The 24,801-nt window shown below is 44.7% G+C and overlaps 1 protein-coding gene across 1 annotated transcript in view; it reads left to right on the top strand.

Annotated features, from left to right (window-relative positions):
- LOC126284206 (cytochrome P450 4C1-like) overlaps positions 1-24,801 on the top strand; it is a 178,157-nt gene that overhangs the window by 49,912 nt on the left and 103,444 nt on the right. The window contains exon 2 of the mRNA XM_049982971.1: positions 1,296-1,475. Coding sequence (XP_049838928.1) covers positions 1,296-1,475 — 180 coding nt within the window. The remainder of the gene's footprint in view (positions 1-1,295; positions 1,476-24,801) is intronic.

The raw sequence follows: 24,801 nt of genomic DNA, 5'->3' as shown, positions 1-24,801 counted from the left end.
ATGGCTTTTTGCGCTGTTTTTGCACTGTTCATGCAGTAAAAGTGGCATGACGCTCTAATTTAATACTTCTTTACTACTAACTGTATTCGCGTCACATTCTGCGGACAGGGTGCACATATAGCTCTGAATGTTGTTGTTGTTGTCTTCAGTCCTGAGACTGGTTTGATGCAGCTGTCGATGCTACTCTATCCTGTGCAAGCTTCTTCATCTCCCAGTACCTTCTGCAACCTATATCCTTCTGAATCTGCTTAGTGTATTCATCTCTTGGTCTCCCTCTACGAGTTTTACCCTCCACGCTGCCCTCCAATGCTAAATTTGTGATCCCTTGATGCCTCAGAACATGTCCTAGCAAACGGTCCCTTCTTCTTGTCAAGTTGTGCCACAAACTCCTCTTCTCCCCAATTCTACTCAATACCTCCTCATTAGTTATGTGATCTACCCACCTAATCTTCAGCATTCTTCTGTAGCACCACATTTAGAAAGCTTCTATTCTCTTCTTGTCCAAACTATTTATCGTCCATGTTTGACTTCCATACATGGCTACACTCCATACAAATACTTTCAGAAACGATTTCCTGACACTTAAATCTACGATCTATGTTAACAAATTTCTCTTCTTCAGAAACGCTTTCCTTGCCATTGCCAGTCTACATTTTATATCCTCTCTATTTCGACCATCATCAGTTATTTTGCTCCCCAAATAGCAAAACTCCTTTACCACTTTAAGTGTCTCATTTCCTAATCTAATTTCCTCAGCATCACCCGACTTAATTCGACTACATTCCATTATCCTCGTTTTGCTCTGAATACGACTCCAAAATTACGTCATTGTACGACACGTACTTCAGAAGATAAAGAGTGAGAGCGTGAAAAAGTGCTGCATCGTGCATTATATTTAAATTTTGTACTTCGTCGTTACTAACTGTATTCGCAACACATTTTGCTACGAAAATAAATCATTGTATGACACGTATTTCAGGAGGTATGACGTCACACGCATGAAGCACAAGGCCAGACGATGCCAAGTACGGGCGTGGACGCACAGCCGTAAACAAACACCTGGGCGACGCCAGCTTTCCCTGGGAGCTGTCGATACTAAGGATGTTCGAGTGGACGTAAGCTGCAGTAGTTAGGCAAAGAGGAACAGAGCTCCACAGGACAGGACCTCTCGCGTAACGAGAGCGCAGACCGGAGAGCGCAGTAAGGACGACACGGATGCCGGCCGGCGACTTCAGCCTGCTGCTGCGATCTGGTCTGCACTGGAGAGGTAAGCGGCCGACTCTGGCCTGTTGCAGGGTGTGGATGGGCGCGCGGCTGTACGTGTTGCTGAGCGACCCGGAGCACGCGGCGGTCGTGCTGGGGGGCGGCGGCTTCCACGAGAGGGCCGGCCTCCGCCAGTGGGACGCCCTGCGGCCCTTCACAGGGCGCGGACTCGCCACGGCTGCAGCGGGGGACGGCTGGAGCCGCAGGCGCCGGTAAGTGGCTGGCTGCACGCGCTGCTGGCCAAGTGCCGCCCGGCGTCTAGTACAGAAACATCCTCAGCTAGATCAATAAAAAATACAGAAAAGTTAAGGGCGGTTGTTTCAATGCCTCGGCTGTTCTACGTACTCTCCGCTCACTCGAGTACAATGCCCACAGTGTTCAAACGGCCGTCTGGAACTGCCGGGGGATTCCTTCTGCGGGAAGTCGTTGACCTCGTGTGTCACACTGGCTCGAATATCGGTTACGTCGTCGACGCGTCAACCTTCCGTGTGAATTTCTTCACATTGTCGTTTTGTGGCAGCTGCGGTGTAATGGCCTTGCTGTGGACAAAAGTTGTCAGCTGAAAATAATTCCGAGTTGAAGTCTTCACAAAATATTAATTTTGAACAATGTAGCTAAAACAAATGTCAATTACATTAATACCGTCAGCTTCTCACGGGCGTTGATATATATCAGCGGGGACAGGAGAAAATGTGTGCCCCGACCGGGACTCGATCCCGGGATCTCCTGCTTACATGGCAGACGCTCTATCCATCTATTTTTTATTTTTTCTTTTTTAAATTTTTTTTAATAGACGGTAGTTATGAATATTATATTATTTGTGATAATAAAAATTTGTAGACTGCCAAATAACGTTTGTAAATTTAATAAAAGTTCATCCGATTACACGTATTTTTTCCCATTACATCAATTTTAATATAAATAGTAAAGAAAATGACCGTGTTAGAAATAAAAACAAAAACTAACGAATGGGACTCGATCCAGCGATTTCGGGGCTTGAACACTAACCACATTTTTTTCTACCGACTATTTAAAAAATTTCCAATCTTTTTTTAACTTTTTTTCTTTTTTCTTTTTGAAAATCCCGTAATAAAATGGAACTAAAAAACAAAAAACCTAAGAGCCACCGCCACTTTTCATCCTATAACAAAAAAATCTGCTCCACTTCAGTCGTTGGCTCCTGACCAAGCCTACCCCAGAGAGCTGCCTACTTACCAGGGGAAGCATGGGAAATCAAGGTCAGGGCTATCCTTACAAGCACAACAAAATCTTCCTTTTTCTGAATTTTTGTTTTTATTTATTTTTATGGTTTTTTGTTTAGTTTTGTTGTGTAATTGATCAGAGGCCTTCTACGCCCCGCTGGTAATATGTTGAGTCACGTCTTCTCGAAATTGATGTGTTCCGTTCAATTGTTCAGAAATGTTCATTGGTTCAAACAGGAAACATTCTTCTCTCTTGGATTAACACATTCCAGCTGCGAGGCGAGTCGTGGAAAGTACTCCCAAGGAAGTCCGAGAAAAATTGTCTGTATTTTGGGTGACGGACAACGACATAATGACGGTCATTGAGGTATGTCCAAAAATCGAGTACAGAGTCTACAGTTCGTCCAAATAGGTAGTGAATGGCATGTCCGCGAATCCAATTCACAGCATTGGTCTTCGTCCTAGGAAAATAGTCACGCTCCGGAAATAATAATGAAAGGGGAGTAATCTGATCCGGAATGTCCCGCGTTAGAAAAGCCACAATACGACGAATCAAGTGCCAAACATCCGCAAACAAACCGATCTTCGTCATTGTCTGGCACTCCACTCGTGGAACATACAGGTGATTGGGCGAGATGGATACGATTAAGGCGTAATTGGTTGATTTGCTTACCATTGACAGTGAGGTACCAGACAGATTGCACATTCGTGTAAAGGTAACAGGCGAAAGCCGCGCGCCATACATGACGCCAGTCAACCAGGGGGAACTTTTGTTCAATCGGGTTAGGTGGACGACCTAATTGGAGGACATTGTATACTGCCTTTGTCTTGAGTAAAAGCTGTCTTGGTAAGGTGAGGCGTAGATAACTGAGTTCAAGAAAGAAGTATCGTATATAATAGAACTGGGCCGGAACATCCGAGATCATCACTGGGGCTGACAGTGAGACCGGCGAATATGCCGACAGGAGGAGACCAGTGAGGCTCGTTGGGTAACGTGTCCATACAGTCATCTGGGAGCTGAGAAACAGGGTGCGAGTTCTAAGCGGCACGTGAAACAGACCTATCCCACCTCGTTCACGGGGAACAGTAAGCGTTGCATAGGTAACTTTGAACAACAGCCCAGAGCTGACGAAAGAATCCATCGCTGCCAACATGCGACGTGCCACAGTAAGTGGGAAAGGTAGAACTTGTGCTACATGGGGAAATCGGGATGCGATATATATATTGGCATATCGAGCTCGTTGGAGAATATCTAGAGATCGAAGGCGATGGTCCATAAGACCTGCTCTGATCATTAAAAGGAGGCGTCGGCAGTTGATGGCGGCTGAACGCCGGAGATCACATGAAAAATCTATTCGCAAACAGCGAATGGTATCAACGGTGGTGAGAGGTGTAACACACTCCACAGGGAGTCCCGTGCCAATGAACATAACTTGTGACTTACGTACGTTTAAAGAGCTACCCGACGCCTCACCATAAGTCGCTACCCACGTCAAAACAGCTCGAACCTCGTCGGCATTACGTAAACAGATGACTACATCGTCAGCATAGCCCGTGCAACAGAATCGGTATCGATCTATGGACAACCCTACCAAACGTTGTCTGAGTCCACATAGCAAGGATTCCAAGGAAAAGGCGTACAAAATCGCTGATAGAGGGCAACCTTGACGTACGGATCGACCTATTTTCATCGGAGGAGTGAGTCTGCCATTGTACATAATCCTGGATGAGGCACCCCGCAGAAGGCGCATCACCACCGTGATAACGGCGACTGGGAAACCCGTATGGTGGAGAACGGCCGTAAGGAACGAATGGTCAACCCTGTCAAAAGCTTGACTAAAGTCCAAAGACGCAAGTGCCCCAGAGAGGCGTTGTGCCTGGGTAACGGCGATCATATCCCAGTAGCGGCATAAAGCCGTGCGGATATTATTATCCCCTCCCAAAGATGCTTGGTCTGGCGACACAACATATCGGGCAACGTTTTTAAGCCGTGCCGCCAAAAGGCGAGTGAAGATTTTCATATCACTGTTAAGGAGGGTGAGTGGCCAATAATCACTGACATTGTTGCCACCATGCGGTTAATGTACAGGAATAATAATTCCTTCCATGAAAGCGTCCGACACAGGTACTTCCGGAGACATCAGTTCCCGACATATGGAGGTGAAGGTGGACTCTAACAAATCACGGAAGGTGCGATAAAATTCGAGGGGAAGACCGTCGGGTCCTGGGGAGCGATTGATGGTTCCTGCCCGGATCGCATCGCGGACTTCATCATCAGTCAACTCTGACATCAAGTCAATCGCCGCATCTCCTGGGATACCACCGAAGTTGGGCTGTGAGACTTCCTCGATCAACTCTGGAGAATGTGGAATTGCGGCGTAGAGCTGCTGGTAGTGGGCGTGAAGCACATTCCCTATGACAGATTGGGTTACGTAGCGACGCCCTTCTTGGTCTGTTAGAACGTGAACCAATTTTCGGCGTCGATGTGGGCGTTCTTGGATGATATGGTACATCGACGGATGTTCATGAGGCATGCGATCAGCAGTACGAGATCGTACTATCGCTCCTTCCAAATGCCTTCGCATGAGATTGGAGATTTGGGCCTTAGAATGGTTCATCCTTGTATGGCGCTCAGGGGAGGCTGGCATCGTGGAGCATTCTCGTAGGACCCTGTAGTAGAAGTGCATAGCGCTCTTCCTCCAGGCGACAACATCTTTGCCATACCGGATCAAAGTTTATCTAAGAGCAGGTTTTGCACACTGGATCCACCGGGATATGGTAGACAGATACGTGGAACGGCGTCCATTACATGTGATCCAAGTGTCTTCTATTAGAAGTCGAGAGTCAGGTGAATTAAGAAGTGCCGTGTTCAGTTTCCATAAACCACGTACGTGCCATACTGCCTGTCTTGTGAGAACAACGTCACAGAAGTAAGCCTCATGATCTGATAAAGCAACAGGCCAGATATCAGCCTGTCGAGTGTGTTGAGTTAGGGATGGCGAGATGTAGATGCGGTCCAGTCGGCTAGAGGAGTGCGCAGTGTAGTACGTAAAGCCCAAACGATCACCGTGAACATGTCTCCACGTGTCGACAAATTGTAGCCGCGTCACGGCTGTTTCCAGAGCTGCGCATGGTGAGTGACGCGGCAATTGATCCTGAGGTCGCTGGGTGCAGTTGAAGCCTGCACCCATGACCCAGTCATCGTGTGGTCCCATAAAAAGGGGTGTAACTTCATTCGCGAAGAAGGCATTGCGTTCACGGCGGTAGCTGGAGCCCGACGGCGCATAAATGTTGACGATGCGTATACCAAAGAGAGTAAGGGCCATCCCTCTACTGTTGGGGAGGTATAGGACATCTTCGGCAGGAAGACCTTCTCGTAAGATGATGACAACACCACTACAGGTGTCTGAAGCGGGAGAAAGATGCGCCGTGAAGCTATGTGGTGGTAACAAATCGGCGACATGCACTTCATGAAAAAGCGCAATATCTATGTCCGCATCATAAATCGTATCGCGGAGCAGCGCTAGTTTGCGGGGCGCACGAATGATCGCGAGGTTAATCGTTGCGACACGATAATGCTGGTGTAGGAGTCTCACAGGAACAAGTGGGGCTCCTTCAGGAGCGAGAGGTCGTCGATATGGACGGTCCGCTGAAGAGGCTGCTATTGTGGAGAGTTTGCGGGCGCGGGCGCAACCGATGGGGGCGCCCCATCATCAGCACCGTCCACCCCAGTCCCTTCGATCTCCACGTCGTCTGCCCAGGAGACTGATACTGCGGTAGGGTACCGACTGTGTACATCATCCATGTGGAGAGGAGACGTATTTTTCGGCTCAGCATATAGACTTTCTTCAACGTCGACTTGTGGGGGCGACGGCGCCAGTAAGGAGGGGTGGTCGTTGCCAGTGGTCGCCTGTGGCGGGTCGTTCGCATCAGACTTTTGTCAGCAAAGAGCGGTTTGTCGTCCATCTTTGGGTCTGCATCCCTGGTGTCCATCCGTAGAATGGATTCATCAGGGGATGTACGGCTACGTTTCTTTCTCTTTCGTGTCGACCCTACAACGCGTGCAGCGGGGCACGGGGCCGTCCGCACGCTGCCACGGCTCAGAGCCGGCCTGCCGTCCACCTGGCCACCGAGGACACAGAGGATAGAGCGACTGAAGGGACTACCTCGCGCACGCCTCCCGCGTGACCCACATTCTCACCTTGTATGTCCACACACTACATTCGTAGTGTCTCACCCCAACAGACTCACTACTCGTGGTAGACGTCCTTACCAAGTCCCGTAACTGTTCGGGGAACATGTGTGCATCCGCACAGAAGAAGAAGGTCGTGGCCCGTATTGCCAGAACTGTATACTATTATGGATATGGTGTCTGTTCTTTCCGACCTGTTCGAAAGAACAGACACCATATCCATATCAGTAAAATAAATGTTCTTAAAATTTGGCGAGTGAAACTCAGCTCGCTGAAAATAATAAACGTTGATCAGAACTTGTCTCCATTTCGTTGCTTCGCTGTAACTGACGTTTCCTGTAAGTTTATTAACTGAAAACGGGCCAGAGAACACCGTGGTTCTCAAAAGACGTGAAAAGTAAATTATTATTTTAGGCCGGCCGCGGTGGCCGTGCGGTTCTAGGCAACTCAGTCCGGAACTGCGTGACTGCTACGGTCGCAGGTTCCAATCCTGCCTCGGCCATGGATGTTTGTGGTGTCCTTAGGTTAGTTAGGTTTAAGTAGTTCTAAGTTCTAGGGGACTGATGACCTCAGAGGTTAAGTCCCACAGTGCTCAGAGCCATTTGAATCATTATTTTAGGTCTACAGTTTATTATGTCAAAGATCTTACATCGTACTGGGCCTGCCACACGATTTCTTACATACTCTTGCTGACAATTGTGCATTGTTTCGAATAGTAAATTCTCTAATTACAATTACAGAAGTTGTTGACAATAACAAAAAAAAATGTTATTATCCGGAGGGTTACAGCTGAAATGCATGGAATCTGATACAAGGACGATTACGTTTCTCTTGTTTTCTTGTAAAAATAACTGAAATGATACGAATAACCAATGCTGATTGCGTTTTTGTTAATTATATATGTTCTCTCTCTCTCTCTCTCTCTCTCTCTCTCTCTCTCTCTCTCTGTGTGTGTGTGTGTGTGTGTGTGTTTGTGTGTGTGTGACAGTCTGTGCTTTTTATTTTACCTGAAGTTTTCTTTTGCAATACGCTTTTGGCAACCGTAAATCGCTAAGTACAGCGATCTATGTGATGGTGGTACTTTAAAGCTTTAGGTGTAATATCTTGCTAGTTGCGCTGCAGAACAGTGGTCATCGAATGCAAGACGCCATGGTGCTGGGGTCTGGTGGAATGTCCAAGAGGCAGACGCAGTGTTGCAATAGACGCCGCTGCTACGACCTCAGTGTAAACAAAACACACGAGGCCGGCCTCTGCGCGAGCCCTGTCCTCGGCGGTGAACAAAGGCGGACATCGGTGTGCCAGGCTCGGCGCAGGTCCGTGTGAGGAATCCGTACTGCTGCGAAACGCTGTCGCCTCGGGGCGTGCCCCCGGCGCGGGAAGCAGCTCCCGGCCCATAAGGAGGCGCCAGCTGCTACTCCTCGGCCTCAGTGCCGACGCGGAAGCTTGACAAAAGACGAGCATGATCAAAGTAATAGTGACGTGAATCGTCGAATGTAAAGGGCCCACCTCTCGAGAGGGAATTCTACAAGCTTTAAGCAGATAACTAACCGATCAGCACGTGATGGGAGATACAATGTCTATAACAATTTGTCCATTTTATTTGGACTGTTGAGCTCCGTGGCCGTGGATAATAGTATTTCACTGAAAAAATACAGCAACCAGCCACTTTTTAGTAAAAAGTGGCTGGTTGCTGTATTTTTTCAGTGAGATACAATGTCTTCCTGCATGTAGTTTGCGACAGACGCAGCGGAGAAGAAGGAACAGTACCTCCGATTTTGAAACTAAACCGTATCAAAGTTCCATCATTTTAGCACTCTCACTGTTCAGTGTGTAGACAAACAAACTCGCGAATGACGCCAGAAGCTCCGTGGCACTGGAGTAGTTCCGCATAGTCAGCGCGTACACAACTTTCCCACTTCAGCGCGCCCCGCCAGGCACAACAGCGCAGGCGCAGCGATCGTCCGTCTACGCACTACGAGATGGCGGTGCCATAGAGACGAACCAAATTCTGCTTCCGCCGATCCGTGTATTAATATGTAACGCAGCCAATGAGATTGCTGCTAACGTAGAACCTCTTCTCCTCGCGGATCACACTCGCGCAGTGATACCTGAATGCGCGAGGTATTATAACGAGTGTACAGACGTCCGATTAGTCGGTCTGCATTAGTCTATAGTCAAGTTTCAGTCTGCGCCTAATAAAATTATTATATTCCGGTACATAGCCATGAAGAGAAATGTATAGACACTTTGTCAAGTATCAGAGATATGTGAGAATAAGATTAACGTACCAATACCAAAGGAACTTCAGATTGTCAATTGTAAATAACATCCAGAACCAATTTGAGTAATTTTTATCCTTGTTATTATTTTAATAAATGTGTGTGAAAATCAATCAAGTTCTGTTTAAAGTTGGTCACAGTCAATCTGCTACTCTAAGCGTACAAGTGGCATTTCTATCTTCTGACCTAACGGCAGAAGATAAATACGCCACGATAAGACCTCGAGACATATTGCTGACACTCGCCTACTTCGCTAGAGCGACAAGTCAAATAATCTGATGGTGTGTGTACCGAAGGTCTTACACTATGCACACCACACACTGTTTGCAGGCGATGCGGTTGGGGACGGGAGACCTGTAACGCCAGCAGACTGTTCCGGGATGCAAGGAGACCTGCAGAAATTTGGCAGTTCGTACCAGCACTGCCAATTGACACTCGACATAAATAAAAGTAACTTACCATGCATAAATGTGAGGAAACAGCACGGGTTGTTTCTTTACAACAGGACTGTACAGAGCTGCTACTATTGTGGGCTCCAAACCCTCAATGTGGCTATGCAAAGGGAACAAAACATACACAATTAGTTTACAGGTTCTGCTTTGCAAATACTTTGTTTAACAAATACAATTACAACAATATGAGGCGAGATATTTCAAAACTTATTTCTTTTGCAGGCTATGTGTCTTTAACAGATTTTCTGAACATCGCTTGCAGACATGTCAATTCTCGTTTCAAAGAAGGAATTACCTGTTAATGTAGTTTGCACAGTGCCACTATCAAGTACGATTGCCAATTTAATTTATGTCACACTGTATAAACAAATTTGACTGTCATTTTTTGCTGGTTACTTGACGTAGCTGTAAGCCTTGCCCTACAGTTCAACTGGTTCCCCTCTGCTATCGCACCTGAATATAGGTTTCCCAGATCAGAATATTTGGTATACATATAAGCAACTTTAACACATGTAACGTATTATATTATCACAAAGATTCCATTGTTCTTAATGGATGACTTATAAGTATAAGTTATTTTCTAAAAAGCAGTAATATTATTCAGAAGTAGTTACGTTAACCATGCCATTAAAAGAAATTATCTACCTAACAATACATTCGATGGCCTACTGGAGTTTCTTTAGCTGTGATAAGCAACTTAATTGCTTTCAAAACTTCACACGCAGTGCTAACTACATGTTTCAGACTAGTACCAGTGTATTAACGAAAGTTCAGACCAAGCCCGTTCGAAATTAACATAAGAATCGATATTAGAAGCAAAACCCTTCTCTCATCGAGAACATCAGTAGCAAAAACTACGTGCGTAAACCTTTTACTTATGAAATTTCCGTCCAGGGAAAATCACACTCTTTAGTTCTGTAAAATGTATCATAGCTTCACAGAATTAAGCTACAAGTCAAGTCAGCGATATAGTTTACTATCTATTCTGACTTTGTCTTTGTTGTTGTTGTTGCGGTCTTCAGTCCTGAGGCTGATTTGATGCAGCTCTCCATGCTACTATATCCTGTGCAAGCTTCTTCATCTCCCAGTAACTACTGCAACCTACATCCCTCTGAACCTGCTTAGTGTATTCATCTCTTGGTCTCCCTCTACGATTTTTACCCTCCACGCTGCCCTCTAATACTAAATTGGTGAGCCCTTGATGCCTCAGAACATGTCCTACCAACCGATCCCTTCTTGTAGTCAAGTTGTGCCACAAGCTCCTCTTCTCCCCAATTCTACTCAATACCTCCTCATTAGTTATGTGATCTACCCATCTAATCTTCAGCATTCTTCTGTAGCACCATATTTCAAAAGCTTCTATTCTCTTCTTGTCCACACTATTTATGGTCCATGTTTCACTTCCATACATGGCTACACCCCATACAAATACTTTCAGAAACAACTTCCTGACACTTAAATCTATACTCGATGTTAACAAATTTCTCTTCTTTAGAAACGCTTTTCTTGCCATTGCCTGTCTACATTACATATCCTCTCTCTTCGACCATCATCAGTTATTTTGCTCCCCAAACAGCAAAACTCATCTACTACTATAAGTGTCTCATTTCGGAATATAATTCCCACAGCATCACCCAACTTAATTCGACTACATTCCATTATCCTCGTTTTGTTTTTGTTGATGTTCATCTTACATCGTCCTTTCAATACACTGTCCATTCCATTCAACTGCTCTTCCAAGTCCGTTGTTGTCTCTGACAGAATTACAGTGTCATCGGCAAACCTCAGAGTTTTTATTTCTTCTCCGTGGATTTTAATACCTACTCCGAAATTTTCTTTTGTTTCCTTTACTGCTTGCTCAATATACAGATTGAATAACATCGGGGAGAGGCTACAACCATGTCTCACTCCCTTCCCAACCACTGCTTCCCTTTCATGTCCCTCGACTCTTATAACTGCCATCTGGTTTCTGTAGAAACTGTAAATAGCCTTTCGCTCCCTGTATTTTACCCCTGCCACCTTCAGAATTTGAAAGAGAGTATTCCAGTCAACATTGTCAAAAGCTTTCTCTAAGTCTACAAATGCTAGAAACGTAGGTTTGTCTTTCCTTAATCTAGCTTCTAAGATAAGTCGTAGGGTCAGTATTGCCTCACGTGTTCCAATATTTCTACGGAATCCAAACTAATCTTCCCCGAGGTCGGCTTCTACTAGTTTTTCCATTCGTCTGTAAAGAATTCGCGTTAGTATTTTGCAGCCGTGAGTTATTAAACTGATAGTTCGCTAATTTTCACATCTGCCAACACCTGCTTTCTTTGGGATTGGAATTATTATATTCTTCTTGAAGTCTGAGAGTATTTCGCCTGTCTCATGTATCTTGCTCACCAGATGGTAGATTTTTGTCAGGACTGGCTCTCCCAAGGCTGTCAGTTGTTCTAATGGAATGTTGTCTGCTCCCGGGGCTTTGTATCGACTCATGTCTTTCAGTGCTCTGTCAAACTCTTCACACAGTATCGTATCTCCCATTTCATCTTCATCTACATCCTCTTCCATTTCCATAATATTGTCCTCAAGTACATCGCCCTTGTATAGACCCTCTATATACTCCTTCCACCTTTCTGCTTTCCCTTCTTTGCTTAGAACTGGTTTTCCATCTGAGCTCTTTATATTCATACAAGTGATTCCTTTTCTCCAAAGGTCTCTTTAATTTTTCTGTAGGCAGTATCTATCTTACTCCTGGTGAGATAAGCCTCTACATCCTTACATTCGTCCTCTATCCACCCCTGCTTAGCCATTTTGCACTTCCTGTAAATCTCATTTTTGAGACGTTTGTATTCCTTTTTGCCTGCTTCATTTACTGCATTTTTATATTTTCTCCTTTCATCAATTAAATTCAATATCTCTTCTGTACCCAAGGATTTCTAGCAGTCCTCGTCTTTTTACCTACTTGATCCTCTGCTGCCTGCTTCATCCCTCAAAGCTACGCATTCTTCTTCTACTGTATTCATTTCCCCCATTCCTGTCAATTGTTCCCTTATGCTCTCCTTGAAACTCTGTACAACGTCTGGTTCTTTCATTTTATCCAGGTCCCACCTCCTTAAATTCACACCTTTTTACAGTTTCTTCAGTTTTAATCTACAGTTCATAACCAATAGATTGTGGTCAGAGTCCACATCTGGCCCTGGAAATGTCTTACAATTTAAAACCTGGTTCCTAAATCTCTGTCTGCCATTATATAATCTATTTGAAACCTGTCAGTATCTCCAGGCTTCTTCCATGTATACAACCTTCTTTTATGATTATTGAACCAAGTGTTAGCAATGATTAAGTTGTACTCTGTGCAAAATTCTACCAAGCGGCTTTCTCTTTCATTTCTTTTCCCCAATCCATATTCACCTACTACGTTTCCTTCTCTCCCTTTTCCTACTACCGAATTCCAGTCACCCATGAGTATTAAATTTTCGTCTCCCTTCACTGTTTGAATAATTTCTTTGATTTGATCATACATTTCTTCAATTTCTTCGTCACCTGCAGAGCTAGTTGGTATATAAACTTGTACCACTGTAGTAGGCGTGGGCTTCGTGTCTATGTTGGCCACAATAATGCGTTCGCTTTGCTGTTTATAGTAGCTTACCCGCATTCCTATTTTTTTACTCCTGCATTACCCCTATTTGACTTTGTATTTATAGCCCTGTATTCGCCTGACCAAAAGTCTTGTTCCCCCTCCACTAATTCCCACTATATCTAACTTTAACCTATCCATTTCCCTTTTTAAATTTTCTAACCTACCTGCTCCTATTAAGGGATCTGACATTCCACGCTCCGACCCGTAGAACGGCAGTTTTCTTTCTCCTGATGACGGCGTCCTTCTGAGTAGTCCCCGCCCGGAGATCCGAATGGGGGACTATTTTACCTCCGGAATATTTTTTTGTAAGTACAGAACTCTGTTTGCGTGGCAGTTGGTCTCATTGTGATGAGCAGTGCTTCATGCACTGTGTGTAAACAAGCGCACGCCGCGCTGAGGCGCTCAGTCTTGGCTTGGCAGCTGTCGAGAACGGAGCTTCCGTTGGATGTTACCGCCGAGTGCGAATTGCGCGCAGTTATTCGGCTTTAGAACGCAAAGGGCAGTGCACCGACTGAAATCCGTCGCCAACTGACTGAAGTGTATGGTGAGTCGTGCATGGATGTCAAAAATGTTCGTAAGTGGTGTAGAGAGTTTGCAGCTGGTCGGACCGAAATTCACGACGAAGAAAAGAGCGGGAGACCGTCAATTTCTGTGGACACAGGTTGGTCAAAGGATGCGTGAAATCGGCGGATCACCCTGGATAATCTCTGCACGTTGGTTCCTGGGGTTTAACGAAGTACCGCTCACAGCGATTCAGCTCCGACGACCAGGTGAAAGAAGAGGTTCATAACTTTCTGAACAGCATAGCGGCGAGATGGTAGGACATGGGCATACAAAACTGCCACAGCCTCTGTCAAGAAATTATGCCGAAAAATAGCTAAATGTTTAAGCTGTAAAATGATGTAAACCGCTGTAGAAACAAACAGGTCTATTTACTTATAAAGAAAAAGTCGGAGATCTTATTTTTGGGATTAGCCTCGTATATCAGGGTGGATCCTTATGAACTTATCAGCAAATTTTCACTGTAGGAACAGGCTAAATTCACACTGTCAAATGACAAGGTTTGATATCTTAAATGCCATGCGCGTGAGTCATAAACTCGCTCGAGGCCTCAAAAATCCACGTACACGCAACCACGAAACAGCAACATCTTAGTCCTTAGAGCGCTCCACACAATAATAAAAACAGCCACAACTCAGCCACCTCTGAGTGTGCTTCCAGAACCACCAATCAACAACGTACAATCAAAATCATTAACTCTTGTGCCATACAGCCCATAAACATACTTCTGTACCCATAAATAATTACGCAAGCCCGGCAAACATTACTCGCTATCAAATATCTCGCTACACTATCTGAATTGTTAGGTGAAACCTAATTTTGTCAGCCCCGAAACTAAAAACGAGATCCTCTAATATTTATGCTGGAAGGATAAGCGAAAGAAACTACACTGAAGAGCCAAAGAAACTGGTGCAACTACTAATACCGCGTAGGGACCCGGCTACCACGCAGAAGTGCCGCAACAAGACGTGGCATGGAATCGTGTAACGTCTGAAGTAGTGCTGTAGGGAATTGACACCTAGAATCCTGCAGGGCTGTCCATAAATCCGTAAGAGTACGAGGGGGAGGAGACTTCTTAACAGCAAGTTTGCAAGGCATCTCACATATGCTCAATAATGTTCATGTGTGGGGAGTTTAGCGGCCAGCGCAAATGTTTAAACTCAGAAGAGTGTTACTGGAGCTACTGTGTAGCAATTCTGGACGTGTGGGGTGTCGCATTTTCCTGCTGGAATTGCCCAAGTCCGTCGGAGTGCACAATCGACATGAATAGATGCAGGTGATCTGACAGGATGCTTACGTAAGTGTCGCCTGTGAGAGTCGTATCTAGACGTATCAGTGCTTCCGTATCACTTCACCTGTATACTCCCCACACCATTACATAGGCTCCACCAGCCTGAATAGCTCCCTGCTGACATGGAGAGTCCGTGGATTCACGAGGTTGTCTCCATAGCCGTACACGTCCATCCGCTCCATACAATTTGAGTCCGCAGATCGTGGTCGTGCGGTAGCGTTCTCGCTTCCCGCGCCCGGGTTCCCGGGTTCAGTTCCCGGCGGGGTCAGGGATTTTCTCTACCTCGTGATGACTGGGTGTTGTGTGATGTCCTTAGGTTAGTTAGGTTTAAGTAGTTCAAAGCTCTAGTGGACTGATGACCATAGATGTTAAGTCCCATAGTGCACAGAGCCAGAGCCAATAATGACGAAAATAAAAAAAAAAGTGAAGAAGAAGAAAAAGAAATGTTTGGGAGAAGAATTAGACACAGAGAGGTGTACATATTTATCAAGAAACACTGCTGAAAATATTAAAATCAGAGGACTTTGCGCAGATCGAGAACTTTACGAGAATGTAGCACGCTATTTTCGAGAAATCTCTTCTCCATTGTACAGTAAAATATTCGAAACCAGGATAGAAAGGTGCTTTAATCAACATCACCAAGAGACCACATTTTAACTACTCTTAAAACTGCAAACATTATTTATTACGAATGCAGTTCATTTATGTTTGCGCCAAGATTGAAAAGCAGCTAAAATTTAAATACTCTGTTTTGCCATTCTACTTTCTGTTCTGGCGAAACAAAGTAAGTGGCTAATTTTTTTCTAATTTGGTTCAAACGGCTCTGAGCACTATGCGACTAAATTTCTGAGGGCATCACTCGCCTAGAACTTGGAACTAATTAACCCTAACTAACCTAAAGACATCACACACATCCATGCCTGAGGCAGGATTCGAACCTGCGACTGTAGCGGTCGCTCGGTTCCAGATTGTAGCGCCTAGAACCGCTTTTCTCATTTCGTTGGCTGACGGTGTCCAGGTATACAGGATGGTGCATTGATGGCGACCGGGCCAAATATCTCACGAAATGAGCGTCAAACGAAAAAACTACAAGGAACGAAACTTCTCTAGCTTGAAGGAGGAAACCAGATGGTGCTATGGTTGGCTCGCTAGATGGCGCTGCGATAGGTCAAACGGATAACAACTGCGTTTTTCTAAAATAGGAACCCCCATTTTTATTACATATTGGTGTAGTACGTAAAGAAATATGAATGTTTTAGTTGGACCACTTCTTTCGCTTTGTGACAGATGGCGCTCTAATAGTCACAAACGTATAAGTACGTGGTATCACGTAACATTCCGCCAGTGCGGACGGTATTTGCTTCGTGATACATTACCCGTGTTAAAATGGACCGTTTACTAATTTCTGAAAAGGTCAATATCGTGTTGATGTATGGCTATTGTGATCAAAATGCCCAACGGGCGTGTGCTATGTATGCTGCACGGTATCCTGGACATCATCCATGTGTCCGGACCGTTCGCCGGATAGTTACGTTATTTAAGGAAACAGGAAGTGTTCAGCCACATGTGAATTATCAACCACGACCTGCAACAAATGATGATGCCCAAGTAGGTGTTTTAGCTGCTGTCGCGGCTAATCCGCACATCAGTAGGAGACAAACTGCGCCAGAATCGGGAATCTCAAAAAGGTCGGTGTTGAGAATGCTACATCAACATCTATTCCCGGCGGGGTCAGGGATTCCCTCTGCCTCGTCATGACTGGGTGTTGTGTGATGTCCTTAGGTTAGTTAGGTTTAACTAGTTCTAAGTTCTAGGGGACTGATGACCATAGATGTTAAGTCCCATGGTACTCAGAGCCACTTGAACCATTTTTTTTATACAATTTGAAACGAGACTCCACCGACGAGACACGTGTTTCCAGTTATCAACAGTACAATGTCGGTGTTGGTGGGCCCAGGCGAGGCATAAAGCTTTGTGTCGTGCAGTCATCAAGGGTGTACGAGTGGGTCTTCCGCTCCTTGGATCGCACGCTGACACTTGTTGATGGCTCGGCATTGAAATCTGCCGCCATTTGCGGAAGGGTTGCACTTCTGTCACGTTGAACGTTTCTCTTTAGTCGTCGTTGGTCCCGTTCTTTCAGGATCTTTTTCCAGCCGCAGCGATTTCGGAGATTTGATGTTTTGCAGCCTTCCTGATATTGACGGTACACTCGTGAAATGATCTTACTGGAAAATCTTCGCTTCATCGCTTCCTCGGAGACGCTGTGTCCAATGACGCGTGCGCCGACTATAACGCCACGTTCACATGAATGTTGACAACCTGCCACTGTAGCGGCAGTAGCCGATCCAACAACTGTGCCAGACACTTGTTGTCTTATATAGGCGTTGCCGACCGCAGCGCCGTATTCTGCCTGTTTGCATGTCTCTGTACTTGAATACGCATGCCTGTACAAGTTTCCTCGGAGCTTCCGTGTACATCGTCGGCAGTCTCCTCCAGTTACGACTTAGCACACTGCACGGCTCTCTCTATCTTACCCAAAACTACCGTCTCCACGATCTGAAACGACTTCTCGTTCGGCTGAAACGGTGGTACCTACCCACACCGTTTTGAGACAGATTGTAAGCGTTGGTTCTGATAAATGAGGAGCACCATTATTCCTGTTAACAATTTTTAAAATTGTTGACGAAGGCTGTGAGCCGCACGCTCAGCGGCCAGCTCCGGCCGCAGGCTGTATGTAACCTGTCTGGACTGGACCGTGACAGGTTGTAGCGCACCGCTGCAACTTTCGCACACGCACGTCCTTCATCTCGGTTTTATGAAATCTACAACCCAGTTACAATATAGATATTACATTCAGTTCTCTACAACAAGTGGAGTCATACTAACAACTGATGTAGCACTTGAGCAGGAGTCAGTAAATATGGTTGAATGCTCCAAATTTTTGGGTGTGTATACTGATGAAAACTTGAAATGGAAGAGGCGTATTGCTCAGCTTCTCAAACGACTACATTCAGTTACTTTTGCTAATCTAGGAAGCGAATGTATCAATTTTTGGACTTATTTTCCATATTTCCACTGAATAATATTTTGTGCAATAATTTTCTGGGGTAACTCATCAGTTGCAAAGAAAGTATTGATTGCAGAAAAGCGACCAGTAAAAATAATATACGGTGTTCGCTCACGGACGTCATGTAGGTACCTCTAAAAGAACTAGGCGTTTTAGCTGCGCCGCCACAGTGCATATATTGGCTAATGAAATTCGTCACAAATAATCCATCACAATTTGAGAAGAACTCTGGTGTACATACCTACAACACTAGAGGAAAAAGTGACATTTAATACCCGTTTAAAGTGGTCCGTAGCTCACAAAGGACTCCAATGTGCAGCAACAAAACTGTTTCTTCATTTTCCCAATAGCACAAAATTTCGGACAGGTAGTGAAGCAAGTTTTAAACGTAATATAAAATCATTTCTCCTGGTCAAGTCCTTGTGTTCCGTTGACGATTTTAACTTAAAAAGTGGCTGGCAGTTAAAAAGATAATGTGTAGTAATATGAGTAGGACAAAAATAATGTGTTCATTAATGTTAACACTAATCGTGTATACATACCCTGTAAACTGACCTCTTCCACATCATTTCGATAAAAGAAGCGCTCAGATCCTTTATGGAACATATAACAAAGTCACTAACTAACTAACTTAGAAAACTTACAAGCATTATTTTTCTTGGACATTAAACTTACTTCCAGATGCTAATTCAATAAGTAAAGGTGCCACCAAAACATTTGTGCATTTTCAACTTGACACAGCGTAAGTGCTACTTCTGGAATTTCAGGAAATGTAGAACGTAGATTTTCGTAGTGTCCCATTAATTTGTATTCCTTTGCGAGACGTACAACACTTTCGCAAATAAGACAAGTGATGTTTCTCAGCGATTTTACAACAAATGTTTTTCGGTCCCTTTATCCTCAAACGGCCGCGGTAACTGACGCTTCCTGCTTGGTACCGTTTCCACCACTCTACAGACAATGAAGAGCCTAACGCAAGTGTCAGCTCATCCAGGGTTCTGTACGTTGACAGTTGCGGGCTAGTGCCGCTCCTCAGCTTGTAGACTGGACCTCGTAACACCTTCCAGCGTGCTGACGTCATTTTCACTCGAAGGCCTTCCGCGCCTCCGCCGTCGGAATGTTGCCGTCGGGGCCGCCCCCGTCCGCCTACGGTGCACCTTCGAGCCTCGGTTGACGCGTTGCTGGTCCCTGGGGTCTCAAGCGCAGCCGTGGAGCCGTCCTCCTCACACGGGACGTGTTTGTGATCGCGAATCACTTCAGGCGCGGCTGCTGCTGCGTACGGAACGATCTACCCACGTCTCACGGAACGTGACGCGCTGCCCAACGTGATTTGCGACTTCGGCGCTCTGCAGCGATAACTGCGTACTATGTCTGCCGCGCAGACAAACCACACAGTTTCTTTACGAAAATGGACGGGCGTAAAACAACAGCGTTACCTCTGTCAGCGATTGTCGAAGAAGATCGAAGAAAATCGCGAAGATGATTCTCGATTCGTTGACGGATCGAACAGTGAATTCCTGGTACAGGAAAACTACATAATGCTGTTCAACGATCTGAGATACATACTAGTACAAACAGTGCTTTTTTTCTAAAAAAAAGTTTGGGGGTACTCCGCCATGGGATATAATCCAGCGAAAATTAGTTATAACTGAAGCATGGGATACCACCCGTCGGTTTTTAGCCATGACATCATCAATGTGTCGAACTACAAAAAAATGGTATCGGACTCTTCAGTTGACTTCACACCTGAAATGAAGCAGGCGATGCCGAGAAACAAAGACACAAGAGAAAGTGGTATCGAACACTTCAGTTTACATCACCTCAAATGAAGCATGCGATTTGAGCGTACGCATATCCGTTTAGCACTACCATCGCCCAATATTAGCGGGCGAAGGCACTACATGCTTGTCAAACTGGCTGCTAGCGATTCAGTTGTCGAAAACGGTTGCCGCAGCTTCGAAATCCTTGAAACAGTCAATGACATCGATTTTACCACCAAACCCAGCACTGGTATCGTTCGTATTGCAATTACCAAAACGGCAAAATGAAAGAAAACTTTTACGTCCGTGAAATAAATCTGTAGCACTCTTCCAAGTTCTCAACATCGTAAAAAATTAATTTGTCGACGAAAAAGTTTAGGGGTACGCATTCCCCAGCGTTCCCCCAGAAAAACAGCACTGGTAGTTCATTAATTCAGCTGACTCTTCATCTCATTATCGGTTTTAAATTGAGTGTAGTTATAATGCGGCGTCTAATGTAAATTAGCGAGTGTATAATATCGGTATTCTCGATCTTGCATTAACAACCACCACTCTGAAGTATCACGTAGATTTCATGATCGAGATTCGTTTCGTAATTTCGTTTGAGTGGAAGACGAGACTTTTTTCGAGGCTGTTCGTAACCGCTTTATATTTGCCGGCAAAGTACACTACTGGCCAATAAAATTGCTACACCTAGAAGAAATGCAGATGATAAACGGGTATTCATTGGTCAAATATATTATACTAGAACTGACATGCGATTACATTTTACGCAGTTTGGGTGCATAGATTCTGAGAAATCAGTACCCAGAACAACCACCTCTGGCCGTAATAACGGCCTTCATACGCCTGGGCATTGAGTTAAACAGAGCTTGCATGGCGTGTACAGGTACAGCTGCCCATGCAGCTTCAACACGATACCACAGTTCGTCAAGAGTAGTGACTGGCTTATTGTGACGAGCCAGTTGTTCGGCCACCATTGACCAGACGTTTTCAATTGGTGAGAGATCTGGAGAATGTGCTGACCATGGTGGCAGTCGAACATTTTGTGTATCCAGAAAGGCCCGTACAGGACCTGCAACACGCGGTCGTCCATTATCCTGCCGAAATGTAAGGTTTCGCAGGGATCGAATGAAGGGTAGAGCCTCGGGTCGTAACACATCTGAAATGTAACGTTCAAAGTGCAGTTGATACGAACAAGAGGTGACCGAGACGTGTAACTAATGGCACCCCATACCATCACGCCGGGTGATACGCCAGTATGGCGATGACGAATACACGCTTCCAATGTGCGTTCACCGCGATGTCGCCAAACACGGATGCGACCATCATGATGCTGTAAACAGAACCTGGATTCATCCGAAAAAGTGACGTGTTGCCATTCGTGTACCCAGGTTCGTCGTCGAGTTGCACCATCGCAGGCGCTCCTGTATGTGGTGCAGCGTCGAGGGTAACCGCAGCCACGGTCTCCGAGCTGATAGTCTATGCTGCTGCAAACGTCGTCGAACTGTTCGTGCAGATGGTTGTCGTCTTGCAAACGTCCCCATCTGTTGACTCAGGCATCGAGACGTGGCTGCACGATCCGTTACAGCCATGCGGATAAGATGCCTGTCATCTCTACTGCTAGTGATACGAGGCCGTTGGGATCCAACACGGCGTTCCGCATTACCCTCCTGAACCCACCGATTCCATATTCTGCTGACAGTCATTGGATCTCGACCAACGCGAGCAGCAATGTCGCGATACGATAAACCGCAATCGCAATAGGCTACAATCCGACCTTTATCAAAGTCGGAAACGAGATGGTACATTTCTCCTCCTTACACGAGGCATCACAACAACGTTTCACCAGGCAACGCCGGTGAACTGCTGTTTGTTTATGAGAAATCGGTTGGAAACTTTCCTCATGTCAGCACGTTGTAGGTGTCGCCACCGGCGCCAACCTTGTGTGAATGCTCTGGAAAGCTAATCACTTGCATATCACGGCATCTTCTTCCTGTCGGTTAAATTTCGCGTCTGTAGCACGTCATCTACGTGGTGTAGCAATTATAATGGCCAGTAGTGTATTTACCGGCAAAGTACAATTATGAGGTAGTCTATAAAACCAAGAGGTAGGTATATACATTTTACAGAAAATTTCGTAACTTGCAGTGTATAATTCATGTTTACTTTCTGACTCAGAGTCACGTTAAGATTTCTGGGCACTGTGGAAACATTCCAGTCGTTGGACTTTGGAGCAGGAATTGCAACAAATAGATTATTTGTAATAACGTAGAGCGACTTTTGCAGATAATAATCCATTATCTATTAAATTAATGAGTAAGATCTAGAAATTTTTATAAGGAGATGATGGAAAAAAAGTTGGAAATAGGTGATCGTTAAGAAGCTGTCTTTGTCCACCTAGTTCACAGCGCCCGGCGCTATCGACTGCGTTACAGCTTCGAAAGGCAGCCTCTCTCTCCGTATGTGGTTTACATTGTATAAAGACTGTATCTATAGATGTCATTATTTGAGATTTAATACAATAACTGCAGTAGAAAGACGCGCTTTCGACAGACCATCATTGTGCAGTAGCATTCAGCAATATGCTTCAATAGAACACAAGTTATAGCATTAAAAACAACTACAGGAAGTGTTTACCTACGATATATAGTTTCCTCCCATTTTTTAAACAGCACGTTGTAACATTTTCGAGAAATCCTCAATTTTATGATGCTTTCAAACAACTTATATTCACAGCACGTACTCTATTCGAATGACAAAGAAAACCCACCAGACACGACGTTTAAAGACGTAAATAAGGCGACTCCTAAGTTTTGCTTGTGACGTCAAAACAATGTCGCATCTCATTGGCATACGTTCGCGTCCGCGAGCCAAGAATCTGACGTACCAGATGTTTTGTTTCACGCTTCGCAGCCTAGTGGAACGTGGAATTCCACTCTGTGATATCACAAGCTTCTCATCCCCGTGCGTTTTCACGTCCTGCTAGGGGACGGTTTCAAAGTGCAACTAAACTGACGTCACAGCACATCACGTGATGGCTGACACGAACTGGCGCCGTGTGCTGCTGTTTCCACGCACCCGCGTCAAAATTCTGTTTGCGCGGCTTTCAACATGGCGTCAACTCAGGCCATCCGAACAGACACTGGTATTGTTATTCAGGTTATGGGAGCAAAGTTGAGCCTAGAATCCAGTACGAAGGAGAGAAAGCATAACTTTTCGACTTGGAACTGTATTTTGGACAGAAATAACAAAGGGACTTATGAACTAAGCAACACTAGCAAACGAAAGTCCGTTCTTGAACCACTTTCGTCTAACGAAAGTAAATTTCGAGTAACTGTTGATCTGCGAATCGAGCTGTATTAAAAAATCTGACACATTGAAGATGCAGTACCTGCTTGGGTGAAACTGCAGGTGACAGTTTGATGTTTGACATTCATTCGGCGATAACCTGTCATCTCTGCAATGTTTGTACCACGTCCTCAAAACTACAATTTCAGTGTAGTTGTGTGATGTTTTGATGCTATTTTCTATGTCTTGGAAGCTAATAATTTCATTCTTGCACCGCACATGAGTTAAGTATGATGAAACATTAAAGTTATTCTACACCGAAATTTGGATCTATGCTTTGTGCCTTATAGTTGATTTCATTTATTAAGAACCACACTCAATCTGAAATTATACTGCTACCAGAAACCATGTTACTTACTTTCTCACATCGACTGGCCAAGTGTTTAAGAGCTTTTAAGATGCCAATACACTTCAATCTGAATTTACTGACAGTACTGCATTAATTTTCATCATTTTGAGACTAAAGTAAGCTACTGTGAAACTACAAGTCATCACTCACAAATACTACGTTACTCACACAGAAATACTATCTATGCATCATATTAAGAACATCATATACGTTCACCAAATAAATTAACCATTATATGGTCAAGAAGTTTTTATATGCCAAACTTGCATTTCCTGCCACCATAGCACAACAAACCATACTTATAACGACACACTTTGGACAATCTTGTATCAGTGGAACTCCATATTTTCGTAACACAGGGGTATAAATGTGTAAAAAACCAAAAACGACAATAACTTCAGAAGCTTTGAAATGACTATGGCAACTGCTTGCTTCTAACAGTAATCTTTACGGGGCTAAGGAGAGTGGCACCACAAAGTCGGAGTGTCTTTAACTGTTGTGGCACGGCTAAAAGTGGCACCACTTGCGTAGCACACAAGAATTTTGGTGTTTGCTTGCACAGCTTCGGTGACAGTCGAATGGTGCATGTGGGAACCCGGCTTTACTTAGCACAGAGCTAAAGACCCGGATAAACTAACTGGGCTTGGCTATGGATTAAGTAATAAAAATTTAGGTTAATTTTCTGCAATGTTATATTTTATAGCCTGCATAGTAGTTGCTTAGTCTGCTTTAAAAGTTCTATTTTAACGACTCACTAGCTGGCACTAACTGTTCATTACTTCGCTTCTCCAAATACCAACAAAGCACCGTTTCTTTAAAGAATCCAAAAAGTCAGGCCATCGCATGTGCAAATTCAAGCAGCCCGTCAGAGATGGTGTCGTCAATCGTGTTCTTTGTTCCATTTTCTAAAACCAAACAAGGGAGTGATAGGGAATGGTAGTAAGCGTCGAACCCGAACCAAAGGCTGAGGAGTCTCGTGTGCTATCATCTGTGCTATGAGAACAACTGATGACACAAACTGTATCTGGCGGGTCGCTTGAATCTTATTGCACAATGACGTGATCGGGTGACTTCGATGGTAATTAAATCAGAAACAGTGCAACGTATCGCATATTTTTCTTTGCAATTATCTGTGAACATAACCTGTCCTGCTACCCGCTGACAAGCTTTTGAGACTGTTTCCGACCACCCTTATAGATGGCACAGCAGCTGCCTGGCTGGCGTTTTGCCTGTGGCAGCAAATATTTACTGTGTGTTTAAGCAGAAGTGGCGCACAGAGCCACAAAACACTTAAAAGTTGTGTATAATCGAAACTGAAGTCAGCTAATGCATTGACATATTTAATAAACATGGTACACCTGTCACAAGGATGTAACCTCCCAACAGTTAAAATAATTATATCATTCACATTC

This window comes from Schistocerca gregaria, chromosome 8 (assembly GCF_023897955.1).
Source record: "Schistocerca gregaria isolate iqSchGreg1 chromosome 8, iqSchGreg1.2, whole genome shotgun sequence".
Lineage (NCBI taxonomy): Eukaryota > Metazoa > Arthropoda > Insecta > Orthoptera > Acrididae > Schistocerca > Schistocerca gregaria.
This window is presented reverse-complemented; position numbering and strand designations above follow the sequence as displayed.